The sequence below is a fragment of the Stegodyphus dumicola genome, chromosome 2, assembly GCF_044657685.1.
Source record: "Stegodyphus dumicola isolate Sdum_Otavi_A_Nest chromosome 2, ASM4465768v1".
Classification (NCBI taxonomy): domain Eukaryota; kingdom Metazoa; phylum Arthropoda; class Arachnida; order Araneae; family Eresidae; genus Stegodyphus; species Stegodyphus dumicola.
Genome location: NC_140769.1, coordinates 246,103,101 through 246,119,257, shown reverse-complemented (window position 1 = coordinate 246,119,257; position 16,157 = coordinate 246,103,101). Strand labels below are relative to the sequence as shown.

The 16,157-nt window shown below is 32.5% G+C and overlaps 1 protein-coding gene across 1 annotated transcript in view; it reads left to right on the top strand.

Annotated features, from left to right (window-relative positions):
* Positions 1-14,894, top strand: part of Galphas (G protein alpha s subunit) — a 70,760-nt gene extending 55,866 nt beyond the window's left edge. Inside the window, exons 10-11 of the mRNA XM_035377914.2 lie at positions 7,021-7,088; positions 10,919-14,894. Coding sequence (XP_035233805.1) covers positions 7,021-7,088; positions 10,919-11,065 — 215 coding nt within the window. The 3' untranslated portion in view covers positions 11,066-14,894. The remainder of the gene's footprint in view (positions 1-7,020; positions 7,089-10,918) is intronic.
* Positions 14,895-16,157: the final 1,263 nt, after the last annotated feature.

Genomic DNA, 16,157 nt, shown 5'->3' with positions numbered 1-16,157 from the left:
TATTCCATGGGCAAACTTAATTAGTGTATTAATGGACTCATGTAACACCATGCGTGGAAAAAAAAAGGGTGTTGAAACCAGACTACGATCAAACAAAGCACCCCACTTATTAGATATTGAATGTCACACAGCTAATAACTGTGCAAAAAAAATTGCTTCATGTTTTGATAGATACTTAGAAGATTTGTTTGATGACATCTATTTTGATATGAAAAACTGCAGTAAAAGAGAAAATTTTTTCAAAATCTGTGAATCCCTTGCCATTAAAAAACTTAAGCCTTTGAAGAGACCAGACCATAGGTGGGTGTACATTTTATGTGTTTTAGAAAAAATCAAAGATCTGTGGGATGCTCTTATTGCATTTTATTTTCACTACTTGGATAAAACTGATAAAGGGGATTATTTTTCTTATGTTGGAACTGTATACAATAAAAGAAATATTTCTGCAGCTCAGAAAAAAATTGTTGAAGGGGTGTATTCTTGCTTGCATTCCCAACAACTCACAAAGTGTGCTTTAGCTCGGGAAAAAAGAATACTAAATGGGTTATTTGTTATGCAAAATGAAACTTTATTGCATATGGCATTATATTCAGTGGTATTACCAGAGTTCAACACATATATTAAATTATTTGAAACAAAAAAAACAATGCTTCATTTAATACATTCCAGTATTTATAAATTGATGGCAAAAGTTTTCTCTTTTTTTATGAAGCCAGAAAATATAGAGTGCACATCTTATAATGATTTATTAAAGGTTGATGTCACAAATCCAGAATTCCATTTACCTAGCAAAGTAATATTTACTGGTGCAGAAGCTTCCACTCTCCTGAAGAAATTATCAAAAAATCATCCAATAGCAAAAGAATTCCAAATTTGTCTGATGAAAGCTTATACTAATACAGCATAGCATATGAAACAGAAATTACCCCTTAAAAATTCATATCTAATTAGTTTTACAGCATTAGATCCAGAGCTAAGAGGTAAAACCAGTACAATATTAGCTTTTGAAAAGTTATCATCTTTTATGTCCCATATTTTTAGTGATAATAAAAAGTCAAAAATAGAAGCTGAAATAAGGTTATACCAGAGTGATATTGATATCACCAAAGAAATGCTCTACACATCTGATGAAAGTGGAAATCAAGTCAAGTGTACAATTGATAAATATTGGTCTAAAGTTTTTAATTTAAAAGATGATTTCACAAATGATTATAAGTATCCTACATTGGCTAAATTGATCAAAGCCTGCCTTAGCTGCTTCCATGGCCCATTAGTGGAAAGTGCATTCAACTTAATGGATACACTTGTCACTGACTATAGAACCTCTCTTAAGATTGATTCCCTAGATGCAGTGCAGCCTATTAAATATGATTTAATGGCTTCTAAAGAAACCTCATGTGAAAAATATGGCTCAAAAAATCCAATGACTGATCCAATTCACAAAGATCTCTTACTGAATATGAACAGAAGTTGGAAAACATATCAAGAGGACTTAAAAACATGTATTTCAGATGAGTCACCTATAAAAGTCTCTGAAAAACCTTCTACATTAGCAGAAAAGCAAACTGCTTCTACCTCTACATGTGCAGTTCTCGAGGAAATTTCTTCAACTGTAAATGAGGAAAATAAAAGTCGACCTTCCTGCAATTATGAAGTTCACCACAAAAGAAAGACAAGCCCACAAACATCAGAAAATAAAAAAAAGCAGCAGAAATTAGATAATTTTTTTTAAAGAATTAATTCAGGTAATTTAAAATATTTACATAAAATGTAGTAGTTTATATGTTTGAAAATTTATGGTTATTAATTTTGCAAAAAAGTAATTCATTGAACTTTTAAAATTAGGTCATTCAATACTTCATAATTGTAATTTTTCATTTCTCTCCCCCCCTTCTCGAAACTCCAAAATGTCGGTAGTAAGTCCGTAAAAGTTTCAGGGGATTTTTTGGGGTCCCACAAACACCCCTGAGTTTCTCATTTCGGATGACATGAGAACAGGAGCTGCATTATTCATTTCATTTTTGTTTGAATCTGTATCAATGATATTTTTTGAGCTTTCAGCAAACTCCAAAATGTCTTAGTCTGCCATAATTTGGGCTGTACACACATTATCAACTACTGTAACAAATTCCTCCGCTAATACAGTAGGACAGTCCAATAATACAGAAAGTTTCTCAAACATTTCATTAAGAAACATTAACATTTCATTAAGTATTGGCTCAGTTTCAGTATCTTCCATTTCTTTTGGCATCAAAGAAATCTTATACTTTTGAGAATCCTGCATGACAAATCAATTTTCATTCGTCTTTGGAGTCACTGAATTATATACAGAGTGCAACATATGAAGAGACAGAGACATGCAGAGTGCAATATATGAACTAACTGTGATGTACTCGTCACAGAATTCCAAAGCCAACTTATGAGAGATGAGATGTTTGTGTGGCATTTGTAGGAGTGGAAGGTGAAAGTAACTTAGACAAAACTGGCTCGTGTTACAGGCTATTCCTAGGGTATTTCAAGGCCAAGTTAGCCTCCTTTTTACAAAATATGTGAAACCACCTTTAATTTCACACCCGCCTTAAATCTTGCCTGTGTTTTCCATATTTTGTTCATTTCAAGAAAGGATATCTTTTCTTGTTAAGAGAAACAAAATGTATGAAAATATATAGTAGTTTGTTGGAACCGTTGTATTATTTCTTGTTAACCGATATTTCGTATTAAGCATTTTCGTTTTAAACATATTTCACTGTATTATAATTAGCAAAAAAAATTTTTATCATTTTTCATAAATGATCAAAATTCTTAAATATGTAAGCAGTAATATTCAAAACAAATTTCATGATTATATTGATTATGCACGGTTTTTAGCTTTGGCTTTAGCAGGATACTTAAGCAGGGGATAAATCAGTCATAGTAAAAACATTGTAATCCATCAGTTTTAGAAAAATTAATTTAGAAACTTACATTTCTGTTTAAGAGGAAAGATGAAACAGTTTACTGTAGATATGGTATACAGAGAAATACCTTGCCTTTAACTATTCATTCCTAATAGTTAACTAAAAATGTGGAGATTAAGTGAGGTAATTATCAATTCATATTTTGCCTTTGAGTTTGTATCTCCTTGCCAATGGAGACTCATCAGGTGATAATTTTGCATTATGAGGGGGATGGACAGTTTTTCAGTATGTATATATATATATATATATAATTTTCAAATGATGAATTTTTAATCGGGAGATTTCATAAAATGAAATGTTGCTGTATAGAGATGGTCTAAATTATAATAAAGCATAAACCTTATTCCATGATAAAGTATCCAGTGTTTTCATATCACTCTCTTTACTGTAAATTATGTACTGTAATAATTTGGAAATTTTATGGTAAGTGGAATGACAACAATGTCTAGAATTAACATTTTTATCAGTTTTGCCAATTTTAAGAAATGGCTAGCATTAAACTTCACATTATATGTGTAATGTGATTACATCATATTTAAGCCCATCAGTAAACTACAAAAAATAACATTTAAAATTTGCATAATTCTTTGTGTTTATGTATTCATAAGAATGAAATTTTACTTTTTCGTAACTATTTAAAATAAGATTACAAAAAGTGGTACAGCTAAAAATTGCCTAATTATTGTTGATCTTCATAATGCCAAAAATAATTATGGTAATGCTAACACAAAAAAGGGAGGAAGGAATATATATCTATCTAATGATTATTATAGGGCTTGGACAAAAATATGGTAACACCAAAATAAAAACATAGTGCTGAGACTAATATGTTGTAGGATGGCGTTCAAAACAGCTTGCAGTCTTCTCGAAATGGATGAATACGTTGTATGTTTTGAAAGCAAATCTTGTAACATTCTTCCTGTAAAACATTGGCAAATTCAGTTAAGGATCATGTTAAGCTGATGACAGTGAATAGTGCTCATGCAGATTTCTCTCCAAAATAGCCCACAAAGGCTCAATAATATTGTTATGTAGTGCTGTGGTGGCCATGGTAGATGTGAAACTTCACCCTCATGCTCAGAAAACCAGTCCTGGATGATGTGAGTTGAGTGAATAGAGGCTCTGTTGTCTTGGAATGCGGCATCACCATTGACGAACAATATTTGTACCGTGGGATGGATGTGGTCAGCCAAAATGGTTACATAATCCTTGGCAGTAATGTAACCTTGTACAGTAATGATGGGTTCCATGGAATATTATGATATGGCTGGCTACCCAAACCATGAACAAACCCCCACCATGTTTCACTCTCGGCAGCAAACAGTCTCTGTCACATGCTTGGGATGGCATTCGCCAGATGTAAACTCACCGAGATGTCAGAAACAGTATGAAGCAAGATTCATCCGACCAAATGACAGCCTTCCATTGCTTTGCAGTCTAGGTTTTATAACTTTGACACCGTGTTCTCCTCTTACAGGCATTTTGACCGCTGATAGTGACTTTTGAATTGCGGGTTGCCCAAAAATACTCTGCTTGTGGAGCTCCCTTTGTATTGTTTTGTCGCTGACAAGTTTGCAAGTGTGAAATTCAGTTTAACAGTCATTTTTGCAGCCGTAGTCCTTCTATGTTTCATCGCAGTCCTCTTAGTGATCATCTGTCATGATCACTCAACACACATTTTGATCTCCACTATGATGTGGCGAATGCGGTTTTTCTGGTTTTCCTATATGATTTAAAAGTCTTATGTACTGTGCCTATTGAAACATCAGACTTTCAGTTACGAAAGTACCCACCATGCGAGCTCCAACAATTAGCCCACATTTGAATTCATTTAGCTTTGACATGATGCACTCACAATTGCACAGAACACTGTGTTGATTACAAATGAGACTTGCTATGTATTGAGGATGTTGTACAGGTGGTGTTTGTGCACCCAAATCAATGCTACCAACAGCTTTTGTAGGAACAAGCATTTCATTTCAAGCATGCATTTTACAAAGTATTTCCATATTTGTATCCAACTTTTATATTTTAATTTAAATGAAAGCTTAACCTCATGTAATACATTTTTTATGAAAATTCATTAAGAAAGGTAGAACAGAACTGAAATTAAATGGGAGGCATAAAATTTTTGATTTCGTCCAACACTGGAAATTTCTTTTCTTTTTTTTTTTTTTTTTTCTTTTTTCTCTGTTGTTGTACGTGTGTAAACGTCTTCACATAAATTCGGACAAATAAGAATCAAAATACCTTGAGGGTGTTTACTACATCATTTAGCCCTGCCCCACAATGGCTTTATTGTTTTTATATGACATCCATTTTCGGGTTCCACAAAATTGTAGTTGTGGTTTGCAGTAAAATATTCAAAGCCTCCATCTTGCAGTTCATCCTACTTGTGTGTTTTCTAGCAATCAATATAAATAATGCTTCTTTCTGTAATATTTTCCATTATGACATTCAATAGAGTTTTCGCTGATCAATTTGGAACAGCAACTAAAAAACATTCTTCGATTCTATGCGCAATCCGCTAAAAAACCCATTGCGGCAGAATAACACATCCAACGTTTTTCTTTCTTCTAGTAAAAAGGTTTTCTACTTCAACAATCTTTCCTTATTCACCAGTTTTCAACTTAGGCTGAGCAATCAAAGCTGTGGTACACACCTCGTTCATGTAACTATTCCAATCTGCAGTTGTATTGGGGCTCATCTTCAGTTGGAGTTCACAAAATTCAATAGATGTCATCTTCTGACACCAAAAATATATGAACCTTGCAGCTGTAAGAAAGTGCATTTTCAATCTTTTGAACCAATTTTGAGTTCTTAATCCTTTCATCTCTATACAGGATGCTTTCCTGTATTCCCATCTCCTTGAATTTTATTGATAAAACACAGTTTCAACTCGTCGTTGTCGTGCATAATTTTTTACCATGAATTATGGCTTTTCTTTGAGACAAAATTGATTACAGGCTTTTCATACATTGGGTAATTCTCAGATTGTTAGATCCATAGCATTAGCAACTATAGATGTAATGGCCCAGTAAAGTTAATAAACAATGCTCTGTTTCCTACATCCTATTCTCTTGCATCTACCCAACACTGTTGTTATAATCAAATCTGAGCCTTCCCTCTATACACTATTTTCTCAATTTTGAATGATTAAATTATATTCCATAAGTCATTTCCATTTGTTCAGGCTATACTTTTGTTGTCATTTTTGCTTTTAGTTTTATTATAGGTTTTATGCTTTATTTAGTGTCATTTGATGTTTTTGAGGCCCAGTAATGGCTGTGAAATTGTTCTCTTGCAAATTCGTGCCCACTTGCTTTTCCCCATTTCTGATTATGAATGCTTTTATAACAAACATCCACTGTCAGAAATTATTATGTGAAAACGTACATATTCAGAATGTGTAAAAGAGATGAACTATGCTGTAATTTCTAGTGAGAGTATATGAAGAAAAGATCTAATTGTGGAATGACATACCAATTTTGTCATTAATACAGATTTCCAAAATTCTTATATCGGAAAATTTCTACACGTAAACTTTCTTTTAATTATTATTATTTTTTTTTTTTTTTTTTCCTGTGTAGTAATGTATCTTCTTAAATCTTCTTATTGTGTGGAGCCTCTCGAGGTAATTTACAGTTTTTAAATTATCTATGGAAACACATGCTGTGCAGTTATTGAACTATTATTATTAATAGACATGATAAATGTGGCTGTTTTATGTTGTTGTATATAAGTCAAAAAATTATCAAAATATTATTATTGCATCAAATCAAAGACTGTATATTGGTATCAAGGCCTAGAGGAAAATTTCGACATAGTTAAAATATTAGTGTACACATTTTTATTCATTATCAAATGCATGATAATTTTTAAAATATGCATACAATCATGATGAAATATTTATTTTCTTATTATTATGTATGTCATAAAGGGAATTTTTTTATCATAAGTCCAATGCATTGTATAATCTATCATGTCTAACGTTGTTTGGCTAAATATTTACTTGATATTGTTCAGCTGTCTTTACTAATTGATAATCCATTTGCATTTTTAGCTGTTACTGACCAAGGTGATGAACCTGAAGTATTGAGGGCAAAGTATTTTATAAGAGATGAATTTCTGGTATGGATTTCCTTTATCAAAATCTTCATTAATTATCCTAAAAACTAATCTCCCCTCAAAAAAAAGTCTTTTATGTTTCTTACCTCAGTTTGAAATTTCAAAATTAAAAATATTTGTGTTCACTTTTATGGTAGGCTGAGATATGTCATTGTAAGAATAAAAATCCATAATATTTGGATAAATTATGCAAAAATTAAATTTGGAATAAATTAAAAATATCTAGACATATTTTAAGAGAATTAAATTATTGTACTCCATTAATAACAGTTTATTATGAAGAATTAAAAAGTATGAATAAGAGCTAGAATTCAATATAGAAATTCTTTATGCAAAACAAAGAGAAAGGAGTAGAAAGATCATTAGAGCAGAAGCTCTCTTCAAAAACAAATTACGTAGGTCAGTCAGAAGCTGGCAAAACGTCAGATATTTAGTTGTATCGGGTGACGTAGCGGCTTTCACGAGGCAGTTTTAGATTGTCTGATAATCAGCCGTAAACATGTCTCGCCAGCTGCAGATGCCGCCCAAATTGGAAATGTATGCAGTGATTAATTTTTTGTGGGCAAAAAAGGTGTAACTGCACTGAGATTTATCCGCAGTTGTATGAAGTTTATGGTGAAAATGCCATGTCAAGCTATCATAAAGTGGTGTGACATGTTTGGGAATGAACGTACAAGTAATGACGACGCTGAGCGCAAGGGAAAACCATCAGCTGCCACAAATTCTGAAATTGCTGCACATATGAATGAATGCATTCTTGCAAACAGACGCATAACAATACAGGAATCCTCTAATGAACTGGATATTTCTCGTGGGAGTATACATAAAATTATTGCCCATCAGCTTCAAATTCATATAGTTTGTGCTCGATGGGTGCTTCGTCTATTAACAGAGGAACATAAAGGGAAGCGTTTTGAAAGTGCATTGAAATTTCTGAAACATTACCAAAAGGAAGAAAATGAGTTTGGGAACAAAATTGTGACCAGAGATGAGTCTTGAATTCATCACTTCTCACCTGACAACTCAAAAAAAGTATCAAACTGTTCCATCTGCTGGAAAGGTGATGCTAATGCTGTTTTTCGACAGAGAATGTTTGACGCATACAGAGTTCATGCCGAAGGGTGCCACAATTAATGCATCTTCTTATCGTGAAACACCAAAACAACTTCAACTATCACTTAAAAATTGACGGCCAGGTGAACTGACAAAAGGCATAGTGCTCCTGCATGACAATGCAAGACCGCATGCAGCGAAACAAATGTGCGTCCTTTTGAAAATTTTTAGGGAGAAAGTGTGGGATCACTCTCCTTATAACCCAGATCTTGCACCTTGTGACTTTTTTTTTTTTTTTTTTTGTTTTGTTGACTATGTTTTTGATCCCATGAAAGCAGAACTTTCAGAGCGGCAATACCACTCGGATGGCGAGGTGAAAGCTGCAATCCAAGAATGATTATCAAACATTGGACAGGATTTCTTTGCAAAAGGCATAAAAAAACTTGTACCATGCCTCGACAAATGCTTAAATAATGGAGGTAATTATGTTGAAAAGTAGATTTTGAATGTAACTTTAAGGTACAAACAAAGGTATTGTAAAATTTATATCCTGTTTTGTTTTCTGAAACAGTGCAACTAACTTTTTGACTGATCCTCGTATTATGTGCAAAGAGGCAGATTCAAACTCGTTATATAGAGCTTTGTACCTTCTTTTATAAAAAAGAAATATGCTGTTAGTATCATGAAAATCTATTGTCTAATTAGAATCATTAACTAAAGGTTGCTAAATTTTGATAAACATGAAAGGTTTTAGTGGCATTATGTTTTCTGATATATATTTTTCCTGAGTGGTGATTTTAATGGAAACAAAAAAAATTATTTATTGCAATTACAATACAATATGGATCAAATTCAGCCATAGATAATAATTTTAAGCAGCTCTACTGTTTTAAAAATTATTAAGATTTTATGTTGATTCATATCGTTTTCACATAATTCTTGTCAAAGGCACAAAATAAAGGCTTCTTCATTATGCTGAAAGTAGTTTCCTGTGCTTAGAATTTTATATGAAAAATTCTCTCCCAACTGTTTGATTTGAAAAAGAAAAGAAAAAATATTATTCTTTCCTTGTTCAAAAGTTGAATTCTCAAATTTGCATTGCCTTCTTTAATATTCTCTTGCTTTTCCTCTTAGTGTTCTTTAGTTTAAATTAACTAATATCTAATATTTTTAGTCCATTATTAACTTCTAATTTTCGATTAAATCATTTTTACCATTCTCTAGCTTTTAAAATGTTTAAGCATATTCATTCATGATAAAAATAAATATATCCATTTGTGTTGCGGTTAAATTTTAATAATTTAAATATACTGCTGGCCACCCAAATTGCAACACCAAGAAAGACGAGAGATATCACAACAAAATTTATTTATTAGATAACATGTTGACCTAGTATCAAATGATTAAATTTATAGACATCTGTGAAGTGTGGTTCCTTCCAGAATCGGTAGCCAGAGTAGCCGCCATTGTTAGATATACCACACGTCTCAGCATTAATTCAAAGAGACTTTGGATGTGTTTTTGGGTGTACAGCAGACCAAGCAGCATCCACACGTTGTCAAAGTTGATCTGGTGTGGCAGCTTGGGATGTAATCTGGGTCAGTCGTTCAGCAACCATGGACCACATGTTTTCTATCGGCGAAAGATCCGGAGAGTGAGCAGCCCAGGGAAGCAATTCAATCTGGCGATTGATGAAGAACCCTTGGACAATGCGTGCCATGTGTGGTCATGCGTTATCCTGTTGAAATATGGGCAAGCCCTGAAAGTCAAGAAGGACAACTGACTCCAACACCTTGGAGATGTAGCGCTGGCTGTTTAAAGTACCGGCAATGCGTATTAGAGGAGTGCAAGAGTGATATCCAATACTGCCCCATACCATAATACCTGGTGCAGGACCAGTGTGGCGGTGCATAACGCAGCTGTTCAGCATCCTCTCTCCACGGTGTCTCCAGAATCAAATCTGACCATCATGTTGTTGCAGACAGAAGCGTGACTCGTCAGTAAAGATAATTTCATTCCATTCTTCCATCCACATCCTTCTTTCATCGCACCATTAGCGGCGGAGATGTCTGTGGTTCTGCCTCAAGGGTAGACGAAGCAATGGACGTCTTGCGGACAGACCGCTCTACTGTAAACAGCGTCGAATGGTATGTGCAGACGCTGGATGATGTGTTTCAGACTGAATGTGCTGTGCTATGGTTCGTGATGTGACTGAGCGATCCGTCACTGCCATGTGCACAATGTTCCTGTGATCACGTGAAGTAGTGCACTGAAGTGGATGCGATCGAAACACGTCGGTCCGTTGTACCCTCCTGCATCCAACGGTCACATATCCGCATTACAGTTGTTTGGTTTTGTCCAACACGACTACCGCTTTCCCTGAAAAATAATCCATGCTTTCAGTAGGCCACTATCCTACCTCTGTCGAACTCAGATACTTGGTCAAATGATGATCGCGTTTTACTACGAGGCATAATTGATAATTTTTTTTGAAAAAAAAAAAACCGCAAGAAAAACACAATTGCTGAACTTGAAATCGTCGAAAACTCTAAGCCTTAAATAGCGCTTTGAAGTGGCGCCACAGGCACGCGTGATGTGCGTCTGCACTGAAATTCTAATCGTTTGCATATCTCACCTCCGCTAATGCATATGTAAATGTCATGTTATCTGCATGCTTCCATCAGGGTGTTGCATTTACGGTGGCCAGCAGTGTATTAAAAGTTCAAATCTGAATTTGGAATCCTTTTATATTGGTAAGTTATGTTCTTTTCTCTTTATAGCGCATTAGCACAGCCAGCGGTGATGGCAAACACTATTGCTACCCCCACTTCACTTGTGCCGTGGACACAGAGAACATTCGACGGGTATTCAATGACTGCCGCGACATCATCCAACGGATGCACCTTCACCAGTATGAACTCTTGTGATGGCACCCAACCATCCCTAGATTCTTGTTCTTTTTCTGTTCAGCCACTGCATGCAGCGAGGGTGGGCCTTGTTACCATGGAGCGAAACACTGCCTCAATTCGATGACATCGGCCACAATTTGCCAGTTTTGACACCACCCGCTCTGCTGCATCATTCCGAGTGCTAACGCCATGGGGGTGTATTTGCGACACCCCGACTGAAGGAATTGTCGCGTGCCTGTCCTTCTCGTGAAAACCCTCCTTCCCCAAAAAGTCAATATTGCTTTTTTCTTTTACGTTTCTTGGTCGTGAAAAAACTCACTCATCTTCCCCTTCACTACGTCCCCTTAAAAACTAGCACTGTGATTGTGGTTTTTTGCTTTGTTTAGTTGAGTATGAAAAGTCATCATCAATGGCAACCAAAAGGTATCTATGTATTACAAGGTATTATGTTGGGTAATGCAACATTTGTACAAAAACTAAGCAGCAAAATATCCTGTGTAAAAGAATTAAAAGAATGAAAATACTAAAAAAGCACTTTTACCATTTCTTTGTACATCACGGTTGCTTCCATTTCATTACGAGAGACGACCTGCATTTCGTGGACATGCTGTAGACTATATTTAGGAGCAGTTTTAGATATTTCTGTTAAATCTGATTTTTGAAAAAAGTATCTTTAAGTTTGCTAAAGTTTAAATGTGTCAGTGTTGTTTTTCAGGAATTGATAATGGATATTATTAATATGGTTTAGACTTTTTAGATATCCCAAACTCACACAAAATTTTGGATTCTGAAACAAAGACACTTTCCTTTATCGAGTTTGTTGTATGATGTAATTTAATTGCATTTCTGACTTAGTCTTTTTATTGCACTCTTCTCGTGAATCGAAGGTGTTTATCAAACCCTGTTTCTGTACATGAATATTTAGTATGTGTACTTCAAAATGGTTGTTGTCCCATATATAAAGGAGAATCAGAACAGAATCTATGCATATGGCATGTGCATTTATAATGAAATCAGAAATAGTTGGATGTCTTGTTTTACCTTAAATATTGCATTTATGGCAGCCTATTTTTTTAAGTCATTTTGACTTCCTAAATATTTAGTTTATGTATTTCAGAAAAGAAGAAAAAGTTTTTTTTTTTTTTTTTGGTGGTTATGCATTTGTTAGTTTAGTCTAGTCAACTTTTGATTTTTAGATTCATTAGTTTTATTATTGTTACAGCAATAACTGATTTATATAAGTTGTAGTGTTGTTAGTGACTGTAATCATATTTGGATATATACAATGTATTTATTTGACAGAAATAAACTATGCAGTTAATAAATATATCTTCACAGGATAGGTAGTAATCAGTATAATTTTGAATGATTAAACTTATCATGTTTATTAATATTTAATACTCTGTTTTACTAGTTCATTCAAAACAAAGTTATGTACTAATATTTTTGTTTAAATACTGAAAAGAATTTTGTCTTCCTGTTCTACTTAAAAGTTTGGTATATTGCAGCCACTAAATTTTGAATTTGAAAAGTTGATGCATATTTGTACTGCAATTTTTTACTTTGGTTTCTCTCCCCGACACACTCAAACACATTGATTTAAAATTATTGAGAATTTTTTAACTTATTATTCCCACCTTCTTTTTATATCTTTTATGGCACATGAAATAATCTTCTTTGTATTATATCACTAAATTTTTGTTACTGATTAGTTATTAGGTGATCTGTAGTATTGTATTTATTGAATTGTGGTAAATTTTTATTTTCATTGTAAAATCTTTGTTTTAGTTTTAAAATATTTTTATCTGTTTTATAATTTGCATATTCTAAAATATGTAAAATTACATATATGATATTTATAATGTGAAAAATGTTTTTATGTTTTAGATTCGTTTAAAATTTTTGTTGTTGTTTAGAGTAAATATAATTTAATGTTATTCAATTAATATTGGAAAGGAGGCTTTTAGCCATGTTGCATTAATTTGTCCATTGATTTAACGTAAAATATACTTTTGGATGTATGCCTGTGTATGGGAAACATATCTCCCCTGGCTAATTTTGAATTCAAAAGAAAATACTTTGCAGCTATACTATGTATATTTTCACTGTGAAATTAATTTAAATAATCAGTTTTTAATTTTTAATAAGTTTGTAAAACATTTTCAACCTTTGAACATTTATTAATGAGTTTTTTTTTTTATCTTGTGTTGAATAATGTATTCTAAATTTTGTATGTCTTAATGGAATCTTGGAAATTTTTTTTTACTTGTAACATAAATAGCTGTGCTTGCTCTTTGTTTGCATTTAACTAATGAACCTTTTCACCCCCTTTCCCATTATTGCGTATAGTGGAAACATGTTGTATCTTTTTTATGAAACTGGAAAATGGAGTTGCACAATGGAATACCAATTTTTAAATTATGAAAGACTTTTAATAGCAAATTTTGAAGTATCTTGTATAGTTCAGATGTTGGAGCATTTGCCAAAGAAGAATTATTTAGGTGATCATATATATATAAATATAAATATATATATATATATGTATGTATGTATAATATATATAACCAAGTGGATTTTGCTAGCAGTTATCCAGAGGAATTATTGCCATTGTTAGTGCAATATTTTTTTTCTTTTTCATATTTATGTAATCTGAGTCAAAAAGTATTTAAAATATATTGTTCTTAATTATCTGTTGTGTAAACTCATCATCAAATCCTCCATGATTATTTTTTTTTTATTTATATAATATGTATTTTAATGTGTCTCTGTTTTCTAAGTTTAATCTTGAGTTGGGTGCTCAATATAACCAGTATTGATCTACTCATCTATGTGTATATAACCTGTTAAAATGTTAATACCTGGTAAAAGTTTACTAAACATAGTAAGTATTCTGAAGTTTTAAAAGTTTAAGCCATGCCTTTGTAAATCATTTCTACTGAGAACTGAAAACCCATTGTAGCAACGAAAATGTACTTTTGGAAATTTTAGTAGAATCTAAATAAAACATGTCCTCTTACAAAGTTAATTGAACATTTTTTTCTAATACAAATTTTTGTTTAAAACTTGGAATCAAAAATATCTTCCATAACTGATTAGAAATCAAAAATATAGCATGTAATTGAGTTTTAAACTGCAGAAGAATTACAAGTGCTTTAAAAGATGCATTCCCATTGTGCTTAAACTGGTTTATTTATTTAATATAATAAATGTAAATAGATATTTTTAATTTGTTATTGCATGCATACTAAATATCTATATGATATTATTGTTACTTACCTATTATTTTTGGACATGGATGTTGCTGTGCTTGGATTGTATCAAAGTACTTTGGGTTGCCTGCTGCATGTTTCTAGCAGTGCCACTGTTGTATTTAAAGTGAAAAATGAGAGCAGAAACATGTTTTAGTTTGCAAGAAAAGCAAATTGGTTAGTTATTAGTTATTTAGCAGAACTTGTTTTATAGGTTCTTGTTTGAAATTTGTAAATTGAGTTTTTCATACAGTATCATCTTTAAATTCATTATTTTTCTTTCATTAAATCAGAACCTGGTAAAATGATACCATGGTCTATCAGTTATTCATTTGAGCATAATTTGTGATACTCAAGTCATGTAAAAATAAAATCTTTGTTTCTGCGCCCACTTTTATAGTTTTTGCAATTGAACTTTGTGTGCAATTTTTGTTCTTCTTTCTTCTGCATAAATATGTATATACACACATGTGTTGTGTGTATGTGTGTGTATATGTATATATTATACTGCTTTAGGCTGTTTCTTATTTAAGTCAAGATGACAGCAATATTTTTAACGTTTGTAAAAGAGTATGCAATTAAAAAGAAATTGTGGTTCATTGTAGTTAAAGCTTAATTTTTAAGGAATATGAGTGATATATTCTCATTTCGGTACAGTATTCATTCTAAAATATAATTTAGAGTTACAGTTTCCTTTTTAGATTTTTTACATTTTAATGTGTAATACTGAACATGCGTCGTGATAACCGCTATACATGCTTATATGGGTATTATGAAATCCGTATTCAAGAATAGTGGCTCGGGATGTCTTTGATTACGTATATTTGTAATCAAGTACATAATTGTTCTCTTCCTAATTGTTTTTGTAATGTCTATGCCATAGAAATTATTAAGAGAAACATATTCTGAAATAAATAATTTGAATTATTAATGTTACATTACCTACCAGCATAAAATTCTTATGAATTGATGCTGTAATCTTAATCCCCCCCTCCTTAGATATTCTTCTCAGGATGAAGTTTCCTTGATGTTTATACTTAAACTGAAAATATATAGCGATATGTGGCTGTTTTATTTACATAAAAGTGGATATTTTGATCAAAATACCTTCAAAATTGCTGTTGTGCATAGCTGAACATAGATTCTTGTGGAGTTGTATTGCTTACTTGATAAAATATTCAGGATTATTCTAAAAAGGCACCTACCCTATTCTGTATAAAGATATAACTGTGTATGCTATGCAGCTGTAAGAAAAAAATGGAGGAAACACTTATTTTGCCAGGAAATTCGACTCTTTAAAAGTACTGTATTGATTTGTCTCTGCAGCTGTTATTCATTTGATATTAATTGCTTATGTATGCTTAGAGAATGTGTGAGAGAGTGTCCCCGAGGGTAACATCCCTCTGCCATATGGTTAACTGATATTCAGCTTCAACACAAGGTACCTTTTTTTTTATATCAGAATTTTTGAGGGATGATTCAACTAATATACCATGCATCATGGTTCGTGCAGAATTTCAGACAAATTTGTATAAGTTGAATTTTTGTATAATTTAGATTGAACTAATTTGTAATTTTTTTGTTAAACCTAATATTTAAATTAGCTTTTTGAAATTTTTTTATTTCATATTTTCAGGTAATTTCAGATTTAGAAGAATTTTATTACAAAAAAAGTGCAGAAGTTTGCATCCTATGTAATTGTTTTCCATAGAATTCTTTTCTCATCATTAGCAATCCTTTATCCTAGCCCAATTATTAAACGGAATCCTATAATCCTGTCTTTTAAGTTTTGCTATTCTTTTTTTATTTCCATACTGTGTAGGTCACACAATAAGCATTTATACTTTAGAGAAAATTGAATT